The sequence below is a fragment of the Candoia aspera genome, chromosome 3 (assembly GCF_035149785.1).
Source record: "Candoia aspera isolate rCanAsp1 chromosome 3, rCanAsp1.hap2, whole genome shotgun sequence".
NCBI lineage: Eukaryota > Metazoa > Chordata > Lepidosauria > Squamata > Boidae > Candoia > Candoia aspera.
Window position 1 is genome coordinate 161232249 of NC_086155.1, and position 26059 is coordinate 161258307.

The 26059-nt window shown below is 39.1% G+C and overlaps 1 protein-coding gene across 3 annotated transcripts in view; it reads left to right on the plus strand.

The window, feature by feature from the left end:
* GREB1L (GREB1 like retinoic acid receptor coactivator) overlaps window positions 1-26059 on the plus strand; it is a 207957-nt gene that overhangs the window by 146501 nt on the left and 35397 nt on the right. For all 3 annotated transcript variants that reach the window (XM_063299166.1, XM_063299165.1, XM_063299164.1), the window contains 10 exons: window positions 440-766; window positions 4742-4870; window positions 11345-11479; window positions 12908-13105; window positions 14043-14223; window positions 14762-14954; window positions 16642-16775; window positions 18428-18767; window positions 20438-20553; window positions 22148-22392. In XM_063299166.1, coding sequence (XP_063155236.1) covers window positions 440-766; window positions 4742-4870; window positions 11345-11479; window positions 12908-13105; window positions 14043-14223; window positions 14762-14954; window positions 16642-16775; window positions 18428-18767; window positions 20438-20553; window positions 22148-22392 — 1998 coding nt within the window. The remainder of the gene's footprint in view (window positions 1-439; window positions 767-4741; window positions 4871-11344; window positions 11480-12907; window positions 13106-14042; window positions 14224-14761; window positions 14955-16641; window positions 16776-18427; window positions 18768-20437; window positions 20554-22147; window positions 22393-26059) is intronic.

Sequence of the window (26059 nt, forward strand, 5' to 3'; positions counted from 1 at the left end):
ACTGGCTCTCTCCCCCTGAAACACACTGTTATAAAATTATTGAGATGGTAGAAAGAGGAGAACCTTTTGTTCCAATCCTCTTCCAAGCAAACATGCAGGTAGTCATTATCAATTCCATATACTCTAGACTCTGCAGTGGGAGCAGCAGCCTGCTGCCAAGAAAAGAGTGAGGGAACCATTCTCAGAAACAAAGTCACCTGTTGAAATCCCATTCTGTGCCTAGCGTCTTAATCTCTGCCAGATAGTTCTTATTTCTTGAGTTTTCTGTTGTGATAGTGGCTAAATCCATTCATAGTGAGGTACTGGTGTTTTTAAGTGGGGAAACTTTCTATTTTGAGTGGACTATTTTGATAGCACTCTGAACTGGTAACAGAATGAGTTAGGTTGATGGAAGAGGTGTTTATGATGTGTTTTGATCCTCTATTTAACGGAACTGCAGGTCCTGATAAGATACCTCTCAGGGAAGAATTTGAACAGATCATGCTGAAAGCTATGCAGGAATTTACTCTAAGGGAACAGTCCTCACAAATGAATGCACAGAGCATCTCCTTGTCGCCAGCTCAACTTCCATGGCTTGCCAAGTTAATTGCCAGCGTTTCCCAAGACATGGTACATGTGGTAGTTACTCAGAATTCCTTGGCGGAAGGCATTTCTGAAACCCTGCGGTCTCTGAGTGAAATGAAGCACCAGCAAAGGGTGCCAGATTACGTGGTTGCTATCTGCACCTCGAAGATCAGAGGAAGTGAGTTCTGCGTGGTAGTTTTAGGTAGGTATTTTCTCTATGGTATTTTAGGAACTAGATTTTGTTGGTGAAATGGAATACAAATATTTGTTGTCTCAGCATGCTCTAAATCCATAGTTGAAGTGTTATCACTGGATCCAAGATAGACAGACAGACAGGCAGGTAGACACACTGCTGTGTGGCTTACTGAAATCTACTTTTAAATACCCTGCTTACTGCCTTTTTAATAATTTTGAAACCGTGGCAGACTACAAAGAAGTAGGAATGCCACAGTTCTTGTGTAGTACCTTTTTCCATTGTAAACCCTTGAAAACTTGTCATGAAGTAATTTCAATATAGATTGCTTTTTAAACAACTTTTACTGCCAATGAGAGAGCAACCAATATATTCCAGCAGCTGGGTTTCCTCAAATACTTATATTTATAAGTATTTGTATGTATAAATACTTATACATAGACCTTCTTCCTTAAGTGTTCATCTTAACCACAACTTCCAGCATTGTATATAAGCACCTCATGTTTTTGCTTTCTATTTCAATCCCATTCTTTCTCAAGTTGCCAATTCAATCCTCATTGACTAATTTAAAAGCTGGTTTGGCAATTTTAGTATATCCTTATGAGGTGGAGTGAGGGACTGTGTGGAAGTAGGAGCCTATTACTGAACTGAACACAATTTAAATATCTAGTGTAGTTGCATATAGTATTTGGTGTAGTTAGGGTATCTCATAAATGCCTGTCTTTTAAATGCATGAGACTTAACAGTTTCGTACCCACACCAATATATTTAAGATCACAGGTTATGCCTTCAACAAGAAATAGGTGTATAGGCCTTTTATTCCCCCCTCCCCTCAAAAATCCTATTTCTTTTCTTGACTATAAGACAGTCTAGAATTTGTTTTGGGAATATATGCAGTGAAGTCATTCCCAGAATGAATTCTAGAGAAGAATAGTATTCCTTGAAAGGGCTTGAGTTGTGACTTGAAGAATAGATTATTCATTTATTTACTTACCTACTTAGTTACTTAGTAAGGCTACCAGCTCCAACACAAACAAAAATCAGTAAAAAGACAACATTAAAATACAATAGAACATAAGATATCCTATATCCTGGCGTGTGAGTGATACCACCAACTTTAACCATCAAAAGCCTTCTAGAGAAGTTAGTCTTGACTGTCTTAGAAATGTAATAAGGGTGGCACACTGTTCAGTTTTCCAGAAACAAGATATTTGATAATCTAGACATGAAGTCCTAAGGGGATTCATAGGTTAAAACCAGCACTTTGAATTATATTTGGAATGTATGACCTACAGCATGTTTTATGAAACAATGGCAGCTTTCAGTTTGTATCAATTGCACCTTCAGAGTAGTCTTCAAAAGCAACACCATGTGAAGCAAATTGCAATAGTTGATCCATAAGGTGATAAGCAACTGTTGCCAGAGCATCATCTTTCAGCGCAGCCATGAGTCTAGGGAAACTTTCAGGTCCCATATAAACTTCCTCAGAGTTAAGTACCTCCCCACCCTGAGTTTATACTAGAGTAGACAAAGTTCCCATTGGTTTGTGGAAAAACACCTCTGTCTTGCAGGTATTCTGTGTTACTTCGTATCTTCCCATCCAGACCTGTACTGCCTCTCCAGACACTGGGTCAGTACTTCCACCATCTGCATAGCCCAGCCTAGGGTGACAATGTGAATTGGACAGGAAACACAACTAACTGTGACTGCGAAAAGGGAACACTGCAGCATTAAATGGTAGTGTTATATAACCTCTCTTGCATTTGCAAGGAAGATGTCTGCCCATTAAGAGTCAAAATATTTCCCCAATTTATTTTGCCATTCATTGGTGGTAGGAAGAACATTCCTGTCTTTTGGGAATGCAGTGAGTAAATGATTTATCCAGCCCATCTTATTTTACACCCAGAATGGTAGTCAGTAGTGCTGGTTGAAGTGGCCTCCCTCTTGCAACAATGTGTGCCAGATTTCTCTGCTGAGAAACTGAGACTTTCAGTGTCAACACTAAACCAAAGAAGTGTGAGCAAGTTTTCATTTTAATGGTAAATAATATACTGGATGTTACCCCTTCGGCAGAATTATCTGATATATGACATGTAGGAAATTAGATGTCACTCTGACCTGTGTAATGTAATCACCAACCTCAGTTCTTTTTATCATTTTTGGACCTCCTAAGCCAAAGAGTGGCAAGTTTGCCATCATCATTATCGTCGTCATCCAGTACAAATGACCTGAGAAACACACTATTTCTCACATCCCCAGCAACTTCACTGATTCTAAGTACTGTCCCAAAGGTGAACATGTATGCAAAAGAAAATGGCTGGACTGTCACTGTGGATACGTAGAAGGCAGGGAAGGCTGTTAGAAAGGGTTAGACCTTTGATCCACTCAGAGGCCTTTGATCTCAGAAAGGGCTCACTCACTAGCTTGCCATCATGTGGCTTATATGAAAATTTCCTTTGGGTTCAGGATGACCCTTGAGAAAAAGAACATGCTTACTAAATATTTCACATTAGTCTGAACGGTTCTCTTGAGATACAACTTGTGCTTCAGATCTGGCAGCAGCCAAACTCAGATGTCTTTGAACCTATATAAAATCAAGGTTGTCTAAATGAGGCAAGTGAGGATGATACTGACAGGTTCTCTTGAATAAGCAAAAATCCTGAGATGCTCTGGAAATACTTCTGCTTTCCTGACACTACCAAACATGTTGCAAAGAGCTGTACTGTATAGGAGGATTTTCCATTTTAGAGATTTAATTTCTGTATAATTTTAAAGATGAAAATATGGAAAGCTTTGTGGTTGTGGCTCTAAAGACACAATTCTTTGCCCCATCTCAGCAAGTTCTTCCTCTGCTCAGCTGCTTTTAACTATAAGAGCAATAACAGGCAAACCTGACCTTGAGGGGCCGCTGGTGCTGAAGTGATGTGAAAATGTACTGATCTATGTGACTGGGAAGGACTTGCTCAAGGAATAGTCTGTGTTAAAATACTCTGCTGTTACCTGCTGCTATTTTCAGTGCTTGCTTTAGAAACATGAAGACTCTCTCAAATGACATAAAATGCAAAGAGTTGGGAGGTTTTTTGGTACCATTTCTGTGTGTTTGTGATTGTTATTAATACAGGTTAGAAAGCAAATATGGTGACAGATTTGTATGTTTCAATCACTGTTGTGAATGTTTTGCAGATATAGAGTGTTAAATGGCTTAACAATCTTACTCATGTTTACTCAAAAATGCCTGTGTTTGGTTAATGTGTTAGACTAGGGAGATTCAAGTCCTGCTCAACCATTGAGCCAACTGTGGGCCAGTAATACAGTCTCATACCCTCTTCCTCTAAATGTGCAGCCTACCTCAAGGTGCATTTTTGTGAGGATAAAATTAGGGACAAGCTTCTAATTTTTGCCTCCTTGAAATCTCAGATAAAAAATGGGTTATAAATGTAATAGTTAAATAAGACTTGTTTCTGAGTGAGCGTATGCAGGATTTTAAACATTAGTATCATACGTGAATGTTCATAGCATTTGTAACTTAATTCTAGCAGATATATGACCCAGAGATGTTGGGAAATAAAAATCTACAAACCAAATTTGTATTTTAATGATAGATTAGAGTGCAAAAAGCATTTGCTGGTGAGGTGAGAACTGTAGAAGTTGGGACTGAAGGCAGAGTTTACATCAATAAATCCTTTTTGTTAATGCTATGTTTTCTCTTTCAGAACATGAACTACTAATAAGTTTGTTGAATAGTAGTTAAAATACATCATTGTTACATATTGAAAGGTAAAAAATATATACAAGTTCATGTATTCAGAAGTCTTCAGATTTTCAAGTTGCTTGGACAAAAAGGATATACAAGAGTCTTCATTACATAAAGCTAAAGTTACTTGGCTTTTCTGGAGAGTGTTAAAAGAAACAGAGGAAGGTGAAATACACATAAGCAAGGTCTTGATTTTTTTTCTCTTGTTCCCCCCCCCCCCTGTTCCATAGGTCAATATCAGTCTAGAGCTCTGGCAGAGAGCATGCTTACCACCAGTGAGTTTTTAAAGGAGATAAGTTATGAGCTCATTACAGGAAAAGTTAGTTTTCTTGCATCGCATTTCAAAAACACATCTTTAGGTGAGTGAATCTTACAGCCTGCCATTACTTTGAATTAATAATGTGGCCATTTCCACAAATCAAAAAATTGCATCTCGGAAATCAGCTCTTTCATGCTGACTATCACAGTCTGTCATTTTAAAAAAATTAAGGTAATCTTGATTCATCATAAAATTGGTTCAGGGAAGCTTCAAATTTTATAAAGGTGTATATGTGTAAAAGTAAAGAAAAAGAGATAATAGGCAGAAAATAATTTTTCTTTTCTCTATTTTTAAAAGCATCAACTTATTTCCTCTTAATGTTATCTTATGCAGTAAGGGCTCCCCCTCCTGTTTAATACAAATGAATCATTTGCTACAGATGTTATTAATTGTTTAATAATTGTTCTCTGCCAAGCTAGAAGCTTCTGTGCTTTGCCAAGGGCAGAAAAGAAATTGGAGGTGAGCAGGTTTTTTCTTTTCTGTTCAAACAGTGGTGGTAATCAACCATTATTTTCCATCCTTGGATTCTAAACTCTAATGCATTCAGTCTGCAGTCTCTACTTTGAGGTTGACTTTAGCAGGAGGATCCTAAAGTCATCCAATCCTTGCTGTGCCAAAAGAACAGTAAGGAAGACAGACTTTGCATCAACAATGGCTGAGTGAAACTAGGAGACTTCACAGTCACAAGTGGTGATCTTGCCTTAAAGTTGCAGGTCTTTTAGCTGAAACATCTGGGTTTAAACTGCTGACAGGATCCACTGAGCAAACCCACTCTGATACTTTCCATATCCACAGATTCATACCTTGAAGTCATGAAACCAATCGAGGAAATAAGTATGCAAGCTCTCCAAGGGGCACATTGTGTATTTCAGGAGCCACAATAAAAAAAAACTGTGCTGCAAGAACAAATTAGTGCCACTTTTGGGGAAAATACTTCTGAAGCTCAGCCTCATTGGCAAAAGGAAAGTTTGATATGGGAAAAGGCATTCCTTGAGGTGATCAGGGATCCCTCCATGGAGGGCTTTAAAATATCAAAACACTTTGAAATAAGTTTGGGAACAGACAACAAATGCAAATGCTTCATAACTAGCATGAGATATTCTTACCAGCTCACAGATGTAAAGAAGTGGATAGAAGCAGCATTTGGTTTATGGACAGTTTCCAGAAGTGGTCTCCAGCACCTGAATTATGACATTCAGTCTCTTTCATCCAGCAAGTGGCAGTAAGTCAAGCCAAACTACTAAAAGGTGTTCTGAGTTGCTATCTGAGAAGGTAGCAGTGCTAGATCCAAGAGTGCTTGGCTTGGCTTGAAATACTTAACACTTTTGGGATAATTTACAGTATCTAGTAAATAATTTAAAAAATTAAAAAATTAAAAATATCTTTGGTAAATAAAAAGGGTTTTCTTGGCCACAAGATTGAAATGACTACGTGATTTGTTCAATTTCCACAATTCGACACCATCACTGAAAAGACTTTCTCCTATTGCTGTCTGCCTTCTTGCAATAGATGAGAGCACTGAGAAGGGTTTTGAAAGGTGATCTCTGTTGGCAGAGTGCTAGAAAGCCTTTGGCCTAGGAGAGATCAGAAAAGTCACACACCAGGCATTTCTATAAAAATAATTTTATTTACAGAAAGCAAAACATATTTAAAGGCTGTTTGCTGAGAGAAGAGATTTCTCTCAGCTGCATACTCTCTGCAAGCCTACACAGAAGGGAAACTGAAACTAAAACAAGTCCAGGCAAGTTCTCCCTTAGGTAATGCAACCATTAACACGTGAAAAGGGGACAATTAAATTCAACCTCTTCACCCAGCCAAAATGATTAGTTACCATAGTAACCTTAATCTGTAGTAGAAAACATATTAACACTCCCCTTTTTATACTACAGAATAAGACACCAATTTTCTTTGACAACTCTGTATGTCTTTCTATTCACAATATTTTAACATTATCTCCTCTTTGGTTTAACAGAAAGCTACCATCCTTCTTCCTGTGCATTTCCAAACCTAGGTGATTTGTTACAGTTCCAAGGCTTTTTTTTTTTAATGTGAAATGGCTTTTCATGCAGGCTTCAAAATCAAGCCTTTGTTTTTCTGTTGGTGTGAACAGCAAATCATCAACATAAATGCACAGATACATACAGCCTTGTTTGTCTTTCTTCATATATACACATGGATCTGCTTTTCCTTTTTCAAAACCAAAATTCTGCAGTTTTTCATCTAATTTTTTGGTTCCAGGATCTAGCAGCTTGTTTTAACCCATAGATTGACTTCTGCAGTTCACAGACTAGATTCTCCCCTTTTTCATAGCCAGGGGGTTGCTGCATATATAATTTGTGGTCTAAATCACCATAGAGAAATGCAGTTTGAATGTCATAGTGGTGAACTGACATTCCTTTGAGTGCAGCAATTTTTAACAGTAACCTAATTGATTTACCTTTAGTAACTGGTGCAAAAGTCTTGTCAAAGTCTAAATCTTTCCTTTGAGTGAACCCTTTTGCAACCAACCTTGCTTTATAGTTTTGGATTTTGCCATCAGCATCCCTTTTCAGTTTGAAAACCCACCTGCAACCTAGACAGCGTTCATTGGGAGGTAGATTTACCAGTTTCCATGTTTTATTTTCTTTCAAGGATGCTAACTCCTGTTGCATGGCAGAATGCCAATTTTGTGCAATCTCAGGTGGTAAAGCATTCACTTGTTCTAAAGACTCAGGTTCTGTGAATATGTGAAAAGCCTTTACTGTTTCAGCCTGAAAATGTGATGGAGGAACGCCTTTATTACTCCTCTGAGATCTGCGAGGTAATACAGGGCTTAAATTTTGACTCCTATCACTTTCCTGAGAAGCATCTGTCTCATCAGACAGATCTTCAGTTTGCTCTTCTGGTTTAATGTCCTCATCAGGGAAAAGATCACCATCAGCAAGTCCTTGCTGTTCTCTTGTGGTGGTCAGTTCAACTGGAGAGCTAGAATTTAATCTCCCCCAGTTTTGTTCAGCAAAAGAAGCGCTTTTGCTAATTATTAATTTCTCTCTCATTATGAACCTGTAGCTCCTCTGGCTTTGTTCATAGCCAACAAAGATGGCTTTCTTTGTTGTGGGGCCTCCTTTCCTTCTCTGTTGTTTTGGAATATAAACCCAAGCAGTGCTACCAAACACTCTAAGATGGTTTACCTTTGGTTTCACACCATAAAACAAATGGAATGGAGTGTCCTGAATGACAGAGTTATACAATCTGTTTTGTACATAACAGGCAGTAGATATTGCCTCCCCCCAATACTTAAAAGATAAATGTGAATCTTTAAGCATGCATTCCATCGCATTTTGCAAGGTTCTGCCCTTTCTTTCAGCAACACCATTTTGCTGAGGAGTGTAAGGGTTAGAAAGAATTTGTTCTATCCCCTTTTCTGCTAGGAACCTTTTGAATTTGTGAGAAAGGTACTCTCCTCCTCTATCACATTGGAGTGCAGATATAGGCCTAGGGAATTTTCCATTTGCCCATGTCACAAAACCTTTAAATTTCTCAAATGCTTCATCTTTATGTTTTAAGATGCAGATAAATGTGTATCTTGAGAAATCATCAACAATGGTCATTGCATACCTTGCTTGTCCAAGACTTGGAGCAAAAGGACCAATAATGTCAGAGTGTACAATTTCCAAAGGTCTAGTTGTAACTCTGTCACTGTGCTTACTCACAGGAGCTTTTAGTGTTTTGCATTCTTTGCAAACTACACAGTCTAAGTATTTGTCACAAGGTTTTATCTTTAGGTCAGCACACAGCTGGGGCATTTGTGCTATATACTTGAAATTAGCATGACCAAATCTCCTGTGCATCAGATGTACACATTGGTCATGATAAGGCATGTTGCCAACTGCAGCCTTGCAGCTTGGCTTCCTTGCATTTTGCACAATGTACAAGGAGTCTTTTAACATACCTGTAGCACACAACTTTCCATTTTTATGTATCTCACAACCATTTTTCTCAAACGTTATGACATACCCTGTTGCAGCCAATTGTGCCACAGATAAAAGGTTTGATTGTAAATTTGGCACATACAACACACCTTTTACAGTTTCTCCCAAGCAGGATAAATACAAGTCACCTTGTCCCATAATTTTGGTCACAGGCCCATCAGCCAAAGATACACTTTGTCTTTAAAACTGAAACAGTGACACAAAAGAGCTTTTACAATTACATAAATGACAACTGGCCCCAGAATCTAACACCCATACATCAGAATTACCCTTCTCAGCAACCTGTGCAATTTGGGTTGTCTGAAGAGCCTTCTTCTGTGTTGCCCTTGTGTTCTTCTTCTCTGTCTTTCTATTCTTGAGTCTCAAGGCATAGTCTTTCTGCAAATGTCCAGCTGAACCACAAGTGAAGCATCACTGGCTGGCTAGCGCTGTGGCCTCAGCTTCCTTTCCCTTCTTTTCCCTTGTTTTCTGGTACTGCAGCTTTCCAGAAGAGATGCAGGGGGATCTTTCCTCTCTCTTCTCCCATTCAGCGAGTAAGCGCTGTGTAACATACGATGGGGTGAGGTCTGCTTCAGGCATAGCCTCCAGGGTACAAATCAGCGTGCCCCACGTTTCATTCAGTGAGGACAGGAAGATATAGGATTTTGTGAGAGGTGTAAATTCCATTCCTCTCTCCTGCAACTCAACAAACAGCTGCTGAATATGATGCAGGTGCTCAGGAAGGCTATCTCCTTCTGCAAGGTAGGCTTTGTACAGCTTTTTTGTCAGGGTAACTTTACTCCCTGCTGTTGCCTTTACATACAAGTCTCTCAAAGCGTCCCAAAGTTGCTTTGCAGACTGCATACCTCGCATGTGGACTAGCTGATTGTCCTCAACTTCCAGGATAATGGTGGCTCTAGCCCGCTCATCCTGTCTCAGCCATTCAGCACTGGGATTTTGGGGGGTTTGCTCACCAATTGGCAGCCAAAGATTCTCTCTGCGAAGATACATCTCCATCTTCAGGGCCCAATTCAAATAGTTAGTCTCTGATAGGCGCTCCAGAGGCATCGCTGAGGGCTGGGAGGTAGCCATGGCTTCTTCCTTCTTTTGCAAGTCACCTCAGCTGGCTTCTTTGTCCTGTAGACCGGCGGTTGCTGGAAAATCTCCAGGCTGCTCCAAAGAAAATCTTCACAGGTCTTTGCTACCTGCCTTTAAATTGTGCATGAGGTGTGGAGCTGATCTCTCTATTCTCTCTGGGTTTTACTGGGCTCCCTGGGCTGCTGGGCTGCTTACTGGGCCCATAACCTCTTGGCAGAGTGCTAGAAAGCCTTTGACCCAGGAGAGATCAGAAAAGTCACACACCAGGCATTTCTATGAAAATAATTTTATTTACAGAAAGCAAAACATATTTAAAGGCTGTTTGCTGAGAGAAGAGATTTCTCTCAGCTGCATACTCTCTGCAAGCCTACACAGAAGGGAAACTGAAACTAAAACAAGTCCAGGCAAGTTCCTCCCTTAGGCAATGCAACCATTAACACGTGAAAAGGGGACAATTAAATTCAACCTCTTCACCCAGCCAAAATGATTAGTTAGCATAGTAACCTTAATCTGTAGTAGAAAACTATTAACAATCTCAGCATACTTTCAGTTTCATGTTTTCCTGGGTTACAGTAATTCTAAACAATGAATCTCTCTGTTCTACCAAATACTTCCCTACTAGCTGGTCTCTTATTTACTATAAACTTTGCCATGTCTTGATTGACCCTCTTTCAGTCCATGAGTAATCCCCAACTATTATTTGGTGAAGGACATTGCCACATCTAGATCTGATGAACAGGGAGAACAAGCTGAGTTACATCAGTTGTCTTAAGATACTCTCTCCATGCATTTGGACAACCTCTCAAAGCAGTTTGGTGGGGTTATTTGAAAGAACAGGAGATGAAACTGAAATATGTAGACATGTAGAATACTAACAGGAATGGGACAGAGAAGAGCCACAGCATTATTTCTGGAATCTCCTTTTCAGGAAAAGTAAGACCTCTGCAAAACAATGCCATATTGCCGTAATGTATTTATGAGTCATCCTATATAGCCTTCTTATGGTAGTTTGGATGTCCCTGGTTGTCTTTCATCTGTATTTTAACTGGAGCTATTAAAAATGATGGTGGGAGGAGGTCTTTTTTGAAACCAGAAGTGCACAATTTTTTCTAGGATGAGGGCTAGACTTTGAGTAACATGCATTCAAAAAAAACAAATGGGCCAAGACAAATGCTACATTTAAAATTAAATGAATTAACTTAATTCTTAATAACTTAATTAACTTAGATGCTAATAGGTTACCATTTAGCTCCCAAATCATATATTTAATAATTTCTACTACTACCACACCATCACATTAAACATTACAGTTTGGTTACAACTTTTGGAAGTCATCTGGGGACTCACATAACGTTTATGGAACTCTGCGGCCTCAAGTTTAAAGTAATATATGGCTTCACACCATTTCTTGCAAAGTATTTAATGGGATGGATAAATGTTTATACTGTGAGTAACTTCTCTACCAGGTGATGAATTGGACAAGTTATTAGAGATGATGCAACAGAGACGGGGAGATAACGTTGTCATCCCATTCAGTGGAGATGTTAATGAGTGTGTATCATCTCAAGAAGCAGCTGCCATGGTTTCCAATCAAGAACTAGGTAAGAATTGTCTCATAAGAAATAATTTATGTCAAACTCAAATTTTAGCCTGTGCTTAGGAATTGGATAATTTTGTATCACCTGCTCAAACAGTGAAACTACAGAAAACCTGGAAACCAGATGCTGCAGTCCATAAACTATTGCTGGTGATTTCCTGGAGTTTGTATGCTAATGACTGGGAAAAGTGGAAAGGAATATCTGTCTGTGTGCATTTTGGAAATCAAAGGCCACATTGCCATATTTTTCTTCAATTAGAATTGTATTTCTCCTAAAATAACAGCATGAAGCATGGCTCCAATATTTAGCCTACTGGCAAAAGGTGTAGGTGACAGCTTTAAATTTACATTAAGAAATAATTCCATTGACCTTACTGAATCTATTTCTGCAGAAATGTACTTAGGATTAGACTGTACAATTAGCAGTAATTTGAGTAAGAGAGCATAGTGAAAGTTAAGATAATAATGTGTATTAATATTCATTATGTATAATCAGTGACAGTATGTCAGTAGCATAGATGTTATTTTCTTTAAAAACATATTTTAAAAATTTTCATGAAGTATTTTCCATGAGACATTAAAAATCTGACTGCATTTGGGAATCTTGAGCCCCTTCTAAAAAATGAAGTTCTTGGCCTGCGAAAGATCTTAGTAATTTCTGTCAAACTATAAGTTACATTAAGCATGCTTGTTAAAAATGCTAATCCTGTAGCTGTCCAGATTTAGGCTAATATTTTAAAATTGAAATTATTTGTTATTTATATATTTAATGATTTTTATAATATAATATTCATACTATATGATTATCATATTATTTATTCATCCTGTCTTTTCCCAAAACCATAAACCTGAGTACGTAAAGAGTTGGAGAGCTTGCAGGGAAGGGGGGAATTCTACTCCAATTCTTATATCCTCATAGCAAGATCCAGCATGATTCATTTCAGTGATAGAAACTAATTATCCGACTTCTCTAGATCAACATTCCCAATTCCTCATTTTCCAGATGTGTGAGGACTGTGACATTTAGAATTCCTACCAGCAGTTTTGGAACTCGGGGAGTTACAATTCCAGCTCACATCAGGAGGGTGCCAAGTTTGGTAACTTACTGCTGTAAGTTACAAGAGAGACAGACAAGCTTTTGGTGTCCAGGAGCCATACCTAACATTGTTTGTAATGGAGAAGGCCATGGTAGGCAGGATGATGGTGCAAAATGGATGCATATGGGTAGAATCTGATTTTTTTTCCTAGGTGTCTTTGGGATTAATTATGAGAAGCTTACTTTAGGATGTATATTATAATTTTATGTATTTTTTGTTTTAAAATAGTGATTTATAGAATCCAAGGGGCTTTGGTTTTTTGGGCCACATATAGCCCTGAGTCTCAGTGCCAACTTCTGGACCAGAAAATAAATGATGATTCTACTTTATCCTAGACCTGGATACTGAAACTTTCCAGATTTATCAACCACAACTCACAGTTGCCAGAAAGCTCTTGTCACAGGTTTGTGCCATAGCAGATAGTGGCAACCAAAGCCTGGATCTGGGCCACTTCAGCAAAGTAGATTTCATTGTTGTGGTTCCTCGTTCAGAGGTCCTTGTCCAACAGACCATCCAGCGGATTCGACAATCAGGTAAGTAGCTAAGAGAAAAGAAGCTTATTAAAGCCAGCATACACTTATTTTTTAGAATTCTAGTTTTCCTTTTCAAGGGGAGATAGAGGAGCTATGTTGGAGACTGCCCATTGAAAGTCCTGTTTGGACTTTTTCTTGTGATTTATGATTTCATCAGGTCTCTCATTTGAAACAGTTTCAGACCTTTCAACCTTTGACACCAGAAACTGGATTCTAAGGGATAAAAATGACGATTTTCAGTGCTGAATTCTGTGCGATACCAGTATTAACAACCCTGCAGCACAGTAAAAAGATCTGGGATTATATTGCGTGTATGGGCATTATAATAGGACTGTGGAAAGCATTTGTATGAGATGCTTTGCAGTATGTGGGAGCATGAATAAAGCATCTCTTTTTGAATCGTGCGTATGAAGAAAACTGAGCACCTTCTGAAGCAGTTGCAAGAGCATTGCAAAAAGCATAATTGTTTTAGTTGCTCAGAAAGAGATGCTTTGTCTACATTGCACTGTGAAGCAATTTTCTAAAGCTTTGCAAAGTAGTAGTATGTAATGCAAATAGCCACAGGGCTATTTAATACGGAAGATTTCATAAATCAGAAAATAGTCTCTGAAGCTGTTGAGTGACCTCTTGAGGATAAGAGGCTATTTGAAAGAAAAATAAAACCTAATTCTCATCTATTATTTGTTCAAATAGATTTTTCTTACTCTGTTCTAGGTGATTAGTGTGAGTAAATATGCCATTTACAATCTTTTTTGCTGCTGTAACAATAGATGCAGTTATATATGATGCTATATACAGATCTAGCATGAATTTTATATGTATATACAGACTGATTATGAATTTGAAATCATGCCTTTTGCACGCTGCTTTTTACACTTAGAAAAAAGATCTTTAATTAGTAATTAATCTTGGATAAAACCCTCATTTCTTCTTCTAGGTGTTCTTGTAGACTTAGGGCTTGAAGAAAGTGGAGCAGCTTACCAAAGAGCTGAAAAGTATGTGGTGCGGCTTGACAATGAGGTTCAAACAAAGTTTGATGGTTTCATGAGACGAGTGAAACAGAATCCGTATACTCTTTTTGTGCTCGTACATGACAATGCCCATGTGGACTTAACAAGGTAATGCGCTGAAGTAAAGCAGCGTAAGCTTTAAACTATCTGTAGAATTCAGATTATAATAAACCAATAGTGAGGATGCGCTCTTCAGGTTGCTTGTAATAAGTTATATAGCAAGAAAAGCCTTTGGTCATTGAACTATTTCAAACCTGTGTTAAAGACACTGTGGTTTTTCTGGATTGAGAAGTAGGCAGCTAGAGCTGTAATTATTTCATTTGGTTTTGTTACTTGAATGAGGAGTTATGTGTTTCTAAAATTGGTGCAGCGGTTGTAGTTTTTCTGTTGTTCTAAATGTGTGGAAATGTTTTTTGTGAAATGAGGGTAGCATCCAGTGGTACCAATATCTAAGTAGGGACGGCGCTACAGGTTTTACAGAAGTGAATTTTGTTGGTTTATATTACAGGGGTGGGAAAAGATATGAATTCATTATTTCTGTATTTGTTCTCATGCTTCTTTTTGAACCAAGTGATTCCTGCGGTCTCTATGTTAATCTTTTTTGTTTTGGTGTACTGGACATGCTTTGTTTTGACTTTCTTCCCAGTGCTATCTCCAGCTCGCTGTCTCACGGAGAGCCTAGTCACGGACTTGCTGATAGAGTGGTAAACTGCAGAGAGGTCCTTGAAGCTTTCAACCTCCTTGTCCTCCAAGTGAGTTCTTTCCCATATGCCCTTCAGACTCTCCAATCCCGAATCAACTCAGCGAATGAGGTGCACTGGATACAGTTTGGCAATATGGTAAGGGTCCAAAGGTTGCAAATAAAATAAAGTTCTCAGGAAATTTTAATTTCTGTATTCTGTATTCTGAGTAGCATGGCTTCAAATTCACTAATAGTGTTGGGGGGGATTACTTTCTTAGTTTATTTTGGTAGTTTATTATCAAACTCTGGTTGCATTCAAGAAAGGAGTGGTTTCATAAGATAATCATCTGTACAGTATTCAGCTTAGTAACTGGCCAGAATACCAATTGCTTCATTTACCTTTGATATCCTAGAAATTATTTAGTAATAATTCCAGGTTTATTTTCAGGAATTTAAATTTTGTCATTCAATGATGAATTGATTTCTGGAGTGAATTACACAAGAAAAGAAGGAAATAGAATAAAATAATAGGCTAAAATTTTCAGTTAGTAGGATCTTAAAAGAATGACTCACTTCAAAAGGTAGCAATGTAGGGAAGTCTAGGAACATTTTTTAAGTCTTTGACCATAGAGGGATCCTCACTTCAAAATCCTCTTTTCCTGTTTGCCTTAATTCTGAAGGTAGGGATACCTGGTGGTGGCGGGAAGGGGACTTCAGGCATAGATCTCACCATATGGGCAAGATGGTGTGGGAGAAGATGACCTAGCATTTACCTGGATTCTAAGAAATGGAGACCTGTAAGATCATAGTACTTAAGTTGAGCTTGGAAGCCAGTAAAGTGGTTTCCAAGCTCAAGCATGTGTGATATGAGTCTGAATGCCTGATCCCTGTTATCAGCCTACATTAACTGGAACATCCAGATTATTTGCAATAATGTACTTTTCCCCAGGAAATTGACTGGCTGCCAGGAAATTGAAAGCTACTGTGGTGTAGTGGTTAAAGTGTTATACTAGGAATAGAGAGGTGTAGGTTCAGTTCCACCTTCAGCCATGGAAACTCATTAGATTATTATTGGTCGTCCCAACCTTCCTTACAGAACTGAGCTAGAAATTATTGAGGGAGTACTATCTATGCTGCCTTCAGCTCCAAGAATAACTAAATCTAGTGCTTATGATGGTATTGGACAGGCCTTCTTTTTTTTTCTTTGATTGATTGATTGGTCCTTTTTGACTCCTAGCAACTGTGTAGACAGATTTTCTCCATGACGATCTTTGCCTAATCTGGCCTTTCAGATTTTCTAACAGTGCACCCATCCACACTGTAACTGAGTCCATCCACCATGCTGCTGGTCATCCTCTTCTTCTCCTTCCTTCCACCTTTCCCAGCATTAGAGCCTTTTCTAGAGAGCTGGGTCTTCACATAATGTGTCCAAACTAGGATAATTTCAGCCTGGTCATTTGTTCAATGATCCATTGGTACTGTTTTGGTTGGATTTTATTTCTCATTTCTTTTAGAATTCTATTCTGAAGTTAATGGAGTCATATTGATGAAGGATTGAGGGATGTGTTAATTTTTATGTTGTTGTACAGTATATCTTACAATCATTTATTTGGAATTGCAATGGCTCTTCCAGGGAGGATAGTTCAGCTAAACAATCTGAGCTCAGGAAGGCTGTGGTAGTGTTTAACAGATGCATTGTTCACAATGGAGGAAAGCATTGATAAAATGTACAAACATGATTATGTTCACTGTTAAGGGGAAAAGGGACAGCAGATCTGTGTTTTAAATACAGGATAAGTGTAACCTGAATGTGAGAATCACTTTGCTTGCAATATGTCATACAGGAGGAAATAAGCCAAGATGAGAAGTTGTACTTTGGCTTGAATGAATACAGCAAATCTCTGCAGTGGGGAATCACAAGCCCTCTTCTGAGATGTGATGAAATCTTTGAAAAAATGGTGAATACGCTCTTAGAGAGGTAAATGCTTTGGGTATAGTACTTGGCCAGGAGTGTTTGTTTGGGCACCCAGAAAGCCGCTTTTATTTAGTATATACAGTATGTATATGTAGGGAAACAGTAAGAATGCTAACCCCATCTAGATAAACTCTTACAATATTGTTAGCATTGAAATCTTCCCAATATAAATCTGAGGAATGTGGATAGGTGTCTTTAAATTACGTTCTGAGTGACCCTAGCCTTTAAGCAATGGTAGCCTTAATAGAGTAATGCTTTTGGCATATATTCCAAAAGGGAGTAAGATATGATTGCTCAAGTAATTTTTTTAACTTCCCTGTCTAGCTCACAGCCCTACTATTTCCTGGGGTCTCCCAGCTAAATACTAATCAGATCCAGGTCTCTTTAGCTTTCTAAGATCAGTAGTATGGCTAGTATGTACCTAGACTGGCATTATTATACTCACTTATAAATGAATTAATTTCCCATATAAACCCTAAAAAGGTTCTCAAAATTGCTAATAATAAAATCCCACCAAATTATTGTAATTCAATAAACTTAATTTAAGAACCAATTAGTAGGCTTGAAAACTGCTTCCCTGACACAATCTTCCAATGGTTTCAACTTAACTAATTACTGTGACAGTTTTGAGAGAACAGTAAGCTGTTGAAGCAAAACAATGTGTCTTGTAACACTTTCAAGACTAACAAATTTATTATTGGTTAAGGTTTCCTGGATCACTACTTTATCAGATGCATGGATGCATCTGATTAAGAGGGCAGTGCTTTCTTCAGGCTTTTGTGATAATGAATTCATTTGTCTCTAAGGTGCCAGAAGACACTTGATAATTTATGGTAAATTTATAAATTATGTTAAATCAAAGTGCTATCTTAGATTACACTGTCAGGTTGCTCTATTGGATTGCTTTCAAACAACCACTGTTAAGGGGACTGCTGCTCATATACAAAGAGGTTATGGCAGCTTCCCTTCTTGTTAGCGTTGCCAAATTCACACATCAGTTAAATCATAATATAGATTATTTAGTTTTGACTGAACACAGTGGGTGAACCCTTCCTCTCTGGTTTATAAACAGCAATTTTGTTGGTTCACATTATATGTAAACATACGTTTTGTTTAGCAAACCATGGTTAAAAGAAGTGATGACTTAGTGCTGTGTGTGCCATGGCTACTGTATAAATAACTTCTCTGTAAAATAAAGTTATTACTACGTAATTCAAATCAATAGGTGAGAAAAAGGTTGCTGATATTCTGCCTTTGGGTTCTTCCAGTTCTCGTGTGGAACTTTGTATAAGCCAGGTTTATATTAATGAAAATATTAAGGCACCTTTTCCAACCCCATAGTACCAGATGTGTTGGAATACAAATCCCAGAATTTTCAGCCAGCATGACCACGTTGGGCAGAGGTTATATTAAGAAATGATGCATACTTCAGTGGGATTTTCTTATACTTGCTTAGATTGTACTTGCTTAGATTGTGGCTACTAGAGTCCCTCTGTATGTCTGTGACCTTTCAAACTGAAATATATATAAGCACAATGCTTATGTGCATACAACTGAGCACTGTAGGAGGCTCCAGCTATCCAGAAAAGAAGTATCACCTTCATGCCAGATATGTTTATACCAGACTGACTAAAAAAGACCTCTGTCCCTTCAAGGTATCCCAGGTTGCACAGCATGGTGATTCGCTGCTATCTCCTCATTCAGCAGTATTTGGAAGCCTTGATGGCTCTCACTACCATGGCTTCACTAAGAGACCACAGCACACCAGAAACGCTCAGCATAATGGATGACATCATCACCGCTCCTGGCAAGGATAAGAATGGCCGTGGCCACATGTTAGTGATCCGAATTCCTTCTGTGCAGCTGGCAATGCTGGCAAAAGAAAGGCTGCAAGAAGCACGAGATAAACTAGGTCTGCAGTATCGTTTTGAGATCATTTTGGGGAACCCAGCTTCAGAGCTTATGGTTGCCACGCACTTTGTGAAGAGATTAAAGGTTAGCTTCAAAGGCTGCTTGTTTATGTGTGACTAATAGTCCAAGTGATAGGCTTGCATGGAAGCATATAGCTGCCCATTGTTTCACTTCTCTGTTAAATTTCTTATGGAGAAGCCATGGAGTTATTATAGAATGAAGACCCAAGTTGAAGTCTACTAATAGCCATGGAAGCTCACTGGATGACTTTGGTCTAGTTACTGTCTCTCAGCCCAACTACCTCACAGGATTGTTGTGGGGAAAAATTGGAAAAGGGAGTACTGTCTTGAGTTCCTGGAGAAAAGGCAGGGTATAAATCTGATAAACAAATACGGATACCCTGAAAATAAATGAATTACATCAGAGCTTTTCCATGATTTGCTAGCCCAAAGTTGCTCTTCATTTTCTTTCTTCCCATGTCATTTTCAACTATTATACAAACCTGTCCTTGAATAAATCTGGTACTACTTATGTACTTGTCAGGTTGATTATATTTTATTTTTTGCATCTGAGCAGGCCTCTAGAACTGGGTCATAGAAACCTATAATCTACAACTGAATAGGGAACAGTGTGAGATAGTATGTGGCAGTGTGCACTGTTTCCAAATCCTTTCTATACGGAGTGGTGAGACGGAATAGGTTTCTTTTGGAAGACATGGCTTCTGCTCTTACTCCTGAGAAAGGAATTAGTCATAGGTCTTTTCACAGTGGAATCTTTTAAAAAAGCAAAACACCGTATTGACTCATTGATCCACTGTTAGGTGTTCAATTTCCAACCTATTTTTTCCTCACAAGAAATGACTCATAATGCCCAGCATATGGGTGAGGGGGCGAAAGACAGAAAAATGTCAGTTGGAGCAGAGCAAATTTCTGAAAAGAAATTGCCACTGGAAAGGATTTTCTTATTCTGTTTGTAATAGACAAACCTGTTGAATAAGTTAAATTCACTATAAAGTTGGCAATATTTTATTTTAAGCATAGTGAGAGCCCATTTACTTTTTAATGGCTTGCCATTGGATGTTTTTGTGTGGACTTTAGTTATATACTCTTCTTTTCCTTAAGTGACCCAAATTAGGTGGTTTGTAGGTTTGTTTTTACTTCAGATAAAATTCTTACCTAAATGGCAAGAAGATTTAGAGACAGAACACAGGTAATGCGAAGTCACAAGGCTTGCCTAGTGTGAATGTACCCATTTTTACCTGCCAGCTCCAGAGCTACCTGTACTACAGAGAGCAAAGCAGAAAGCATAGAGATCCTCAGTCATAAATAATTTGCTGTGGAGTTTCTGAAGGTTCTCAGTCATGTCTTGTTTGCAATCTGGTGACCTTCAAAACAGCAGATACACCTACAGCATAATGAGAGGAAGCAAAGGCATGGGAAATGCCATTAAAAAAAACAATGTGAGATTTGTGAAATGCAGTAACTTCATTTACTTTCTGTAAGGAGGTAAGGATCCACTGTTTGAAACTGCCGTAGTTTGCTTCTCCCTGATTTTGCTGTTGGGGTAGAGTTCTAGTCTAATGCAAGATTTTCAATTTGTATACATTTCCTGCTTTTTACAGACTTTTTAAAAAAACAACTGATGTTCTACTTTTTCATTGCTATCCTCTGCTAGCATTATTTTTGGTACAAAGAGGATTTCTGAAATAACCCTGACAAGGAGATTGAAAGCTTTCTTGTTATTCTTTTTCACAGGCATGGAGAGGAAATGAAGAAGATGATTGGTTTCCTCATACCTACCAAGATTTAGAAGGTCTACCCTGTATTGTTGTTCTAACTGGCAAAGATCCACTAGGAGAAACATTTCCCAGGTATGCTGAGTTACTCCATAGTGCAAATATCTGCATTATTTCCAACTTCTAATTTTAGGTGACAATCTGTTAATCTTCAGTGGCATATTTGTAATTTTTGCCTCTTATGGTTGAAGAAAAAAAAACATGCAAACAGCTGTGAAAATAGACAGCATGGGCTGAAAAGAATATTTGATTGCTTTTTAAATCACAAAGATCATAGTGCATAGTTTCAGTAATAAAACATAAATATATAAAATATGTAATAATTCAGCATACTCCTTCAGCAGTACAGATAGAATTTTCATACAGTTGATATGAGCTAAAATTTGGACAAAATCAAAATGTGTCCTAGAAGGCATTTCATAACCATGATGGCCTAGTTGTGAAAAGGTCTCTTTTTGGCCATTCAGTTTCAGATCAGTCTACACCAACCTGGTTGCCATCTAGCTGAATGGAATTCAAGTCCCAGAATTTTCAGCAATGACCATGTTGCCTGGAAGATTCTGGGAGGTGAAGTCCACACATGTAGATGGCATCCTAAAAGTTTGTGAACCCTTTTGAATTTTCAGTATTTCTGCAAAAATATGACCTAAAACATGATCTCTTCTCCACACAAGTCTTAAAACTAGATAAATCAATGAACAAGTATGTATTTGACTCATCTGTTTAATTGCGTTCTCTTTATCTAGTTTTAGGACTTGTGTGGAGAAGAGATCATGTTTTAGGTCATATTTTTGCAGAAATACTGAAAATTCAAAAGGGTTCACAAACTTTTAAGCACCACTGTAGGAATGGCATGTTCTGATTTTACAGGAATTTGTCTGACTTTGAATTGAGCCATTTGAAAGAGTTGCTGGGTTGACCTAATCTCAAGACTGGATCACTGTTTCAAGGCTGGGGCCTTATCTTACTTCTGGTCAGGTCAGAACAGGTCATTCTGGCACTGGAACAGTGGCGTTGGATTTGGAAGGGATGTTTTGGAGTTGGAATGTTTCAATCTTGAAACATTATACACGCCTCTAATATATAATTATAGTTCTCCAAAAACTCTATATGCTGAAAGTCAGTTCCTGCAGGATTCCCTTAAGTCCTTTAATTTAACCAATAATCACATGTGCATTGATTATTAAAGCAAAAAATAAAGGAAAAATCTCGACTGCACTCAGTTTTTGCACTGCAGCATACATGGTAAACATGTGTAATCTCCAAGAGCAGGAATGTAGAAGTGCAACAAACTCTGCTTTGCTATGCTATGATAAGGAAGAATCTTTGGCAATATTTAGGGGCAACTAAATTACTAATCTTGTAATTTAAAACCCCAATCTAAGAAAAAAAATGGGGAGTAACGGGAGTAATAAGACAGAATATGGTTTAACAGAATTCTGAAAAATCTTGGTGACTGCCTCTGTATTCCAAATCCTCTTTTTTGCCACAAGCAAACAAACCCTGGCAATTTCATATTTTATAAAGCACTACAGTTAATTTGCATTTTATTTTATTTGTATAAAAAGTCTGTCCTGCCTTCTCATGCATATGCATCGCTGATCACTTGAAATGACAAGAATGGTAACCCCATATTCCAGCCAGTCCTTCTATATTGTTTTTTCCCCAGGTCTTTGAAATACTGTGATCTTCGACTGATTGATTCAAGCTATTTAACTCGCACAGCCTTAGAACAAGAAGTAGGCCTCGCCTGCTGCTATGTTTCAAAGGAGGCAATTCGAGGGCCTATTGTAGCCCTTGATCTTAGTGAAAAGGAGCAAGAGAAGACCAGCATTGGTGAGAATGATACTGATGAGCTGTTGATTGACTTGGAGAGGCCACAAAGCAACAGCAGTGCTGTGACTGGAACTTCAGGTTTGGTTCAGGTTCTTAAATTTTACCATTCAGGGCTACAGTATACCTTGTAGAGAATGCCTTTTGTCCAGGAGGCGCTGCTAATCCAGGTGATAGCAGAGCAGTTTTTGCAGGAGATAAGAAAATGGAAGAGGACATTGACTTTAGGAGAGAATAGGACAAGCGGAGAAAGGAAAATGGAAAGGAACGGATATAGGTGAATCTTTAGAATGATCCAGATTGATTATTTCAGAATGGGGGGATGGAGATGGAAGAAGTGGAAGGGCTGTGCAGAGGCAGCTCAAACAAAGCAGCTCTTTGAAGTGGAAGTGCTACAGCCATCCTCGGTGCTGCAACAGTTGGCTTCCTCACCTATTAGTGAGACTCTCATCCAATCAATACTCTGCCCTTAGGAGAGAGAGGCATTGTAAGGTGGCTGCTGTAGCCGCCCGTGTCATCATGCGAGAGGCAGCCACTATAGTCCCTTTACTCTTGCTTTGCTATTAAGACCCTGGATACTCCTCAGGGTAAGGGTTGGAATTGTGACAGTTCTCTGGAGTGGCTGGTCACCCTAAATGCCTGGTTCTAAGTGTCCTTTCAGCAAGGTGGGCTACACTGAATGGTTGGAGGCTACACTTAATATGTATTTGGCAAATGAGGACCATAGTTGGCAAGGACTGTATCACACCTATGGGTGGCCCAGTTCACTATTTATTTCCTGGGTTTGAGGCAGGAATTTTGGAATTTTTCTTCTTTCATTTTCTTTTTTCTTTGTTAGTGTATTAAAGCCTGCTTTAGGGCTTCCTTTTTGTGTACTTTTCACTTAAAATGGTAGGAAACTGGTGCCAATTTATGGCAACTGAGGTTGAAGGGGTTTCTAAGGGCCTCAGAAAAAGGGTTCAAGAACTGCTTATAGACCTTGAGCCTCAAGTTTTCTACTCTTGTCTTACAGCAAGGCTGCAAGGCTGGCTATTGCCAATGCAGTCATGAGAATTTAGTTTCCATCCATTGCCTGTTCCAGTCTACCACCTTGAATGGCCACTTTATCTTGTCCAGACATAGGGCTATACCTAGCGTGCAGTTGACTTCTAGGAAACTGGCAGGTGGCTATAATGGTGATCTAAACATAGCAATCCTCTTGTCTGAGGTAGTTTGAAGGTAACTGCATAATATTATTAGTAATGGATATCTTCTTCTTTATGCAGGATTCCAGATAGCCTTGAATGTAGGTGGAAGGCTGAAAAATCCTTCCAATTAGCATTATGAAAAGAATGCTGTCATTTCTTTTCTAAGCCAATATTGCATAATTTTTTCCTGATGTGGCCTAAATGTGACCTTTATGGACTATAGCTCAGTGAGCAGGGATGGCATAATCACTGATGCCAGCTGAGTAGCAAAGAGAAGCCTGGCCTATTGTGCTTTCCTTCTTGTCTAGAAGGTGAATATAGTAGCCAGGGTATGGAGAGATTAGAGCACTGAGCCAGTACTAGAGGAGTGTATATTCAAATCTCTACTGAGCTCTGAAGTCAGTGGAAGACATTGGGACAGTCACTTTCAGCCATGCTGTACTAAGAAAAGAATATTTTGGAGGGGGAGGGAAACTTTGTACTTCCTCCAAGAACTGTAAACTCATTTACAAAATATAGTAAGAAATATTGATGTGACCCTGACCCCAAAATATTGATGTAACTCTGACCCAGATTTGTTCTTTCCTTTCTGGACAGGATTCCTGCTCTAATAAAACTTGTGCTGGGTCTACCAAATCTTGACTGCAAAAATCCTGATGACTATTAGAGGGCATCAAAGAGATACAGAAAACTCATAGTCCTTGCTGCCATAGAAGGGTAATCTGGATTTTTGCTTCCCAGATATGGTAGCCCTAGGTCTGTAGAAATTACAGTCTCATTAGATGTTCCTTTTTAAATCATTGTGTTTGAAAATTTGGAGAAATTGGACTTGTTGGAGTGTTGTTGTTTTTTCTGTTAATCTTCTAGGATTTACGCAGGTAACCATGACTGGGAACTGGCAACAGGATGGTATGACTGGTTCCACATTACACTAAAATATGGCTTGTGTATCCATGATTTATTAATTAAATCAAAATTGGCTGACTATATACAGCTCACTGAACATAAGCAAATTTACATTATGGATTGGTGCTCAAATGCTGCTTTTAAGTCCTTAACAACAATGCTTAGTTTCAGTTAACACTGAATGAAGTTATACTGACTAGTGATACTGAATAGTGAGACAATAGGTAGGAGGCCATAATCCCAGTGCCTCATTGTGATCTTGTAACATTTTAAAAAAAGGTTGAGAGTACACTGACCTTAAATAAAAAGGGACTTTCCTGGGTTTAGACCTACTAACCCAGTATTCCAGTGGTTTTCTGGCTGATAGCTTTAAGCACTGCTGCTGTAAGACTGATGCTTTTTTCTTCTCAGGTCTTGCCCATGTACTATTGACAAAAGGCAAGATGTTTTTATTATTGCCTCCATCCTGGTGCAAATTATATTTAATTTTTGGCTGCCTGGTTGTAATTAATGTCACAGGGCCTGAGGGAAGGAAACAACTGGTAGCATTTTTTTGTAGGTGAACCCTTGTCATCCTAAACATTGTACACTGGTGTTTGACAACATGGCTGTCAGAACCAAGCCTGCCTCGGACTCGGAAAGTGAAACTCTTTTTGAGTCAGAGGAGGAATTGGAAACTTACCAGGCTGAAACCGGGGAAACAAAACTCCAGGATGAGTCAGCAGCGTGGGAAGAACCCAGGGCCCTGACTGGCCAGGATTTGGGGGAGGATTTGAATCCTCCAATCAGCGTGCACCAACAACGAGCTGAAAAGCACGCCAAGGAGAAAGCAGCCTGATTGGCTACCAGTGGGTCTAAGCGCACCAAAGATCAGAATAAAAGGCAGCTGCGCGAAGAGTGAGCTGCTGGAGACATCCGATCCTCCCATCCTGCAGCTTCGGAAGAAGAGTCCTTACCTGCGTTGGAGACAGCATCTGTTGTCAAAGAGGAATCAGCGCCTTTGCTCCACTCTGAGGAGGGATTGAAATCCACTTCTGCTGCCACCGAGGAGTCTGCGTCAGCCACGCCCAGCAGCCTTTGCCTTGCATCCAGCCTTGAAACTCCGTGATTTCCCCCGCAGCGTTGTGCCTTGAAAACCCAGCACCACCATTTGCCTTCGGTCTTGTGCAACTGCGCTTCATACTCTCAGCCGTGCTTTGGAATTTCACACCTATCTTGTTCGGGATCTGAGTTCCAGTCCAGTCTGGGGCTTCCAGCAGAATCCAGCCTTGTTCCGAGTTCCAAGCCTTGCTCCATGTTCCCAGTCCAGGAAATCCAGCATAGTCCGGGACTTCCAGCTGAGTCCAGTCTTGCTCTGAGTTCCCAGCCTTGCTCCAAGTTTCCAGTCCAGAGAATCCAGCCTAGTCCGGGGCTTTCAGCCGAGTCCAGCCTTGTTCCGAATTTCCAGCCTTGCTCCGAGTTCCAGTTCTACCTCAAGCCACATTTCAGTCCAGAGACCCTAGTCAACTCCAGTCTTGCTCCGAGTTCCAGTTCTGCATCGAGCCTCACTCTAGTCCAGTGTTCCTAGCCAAGACAGCCTTGTGTTTAGTTCGCAGTCCTGCTTCAAGACCCAGTGTTGTTCCAGTTCAAGAACTGTTGTTTCCAGTTCATAGTAC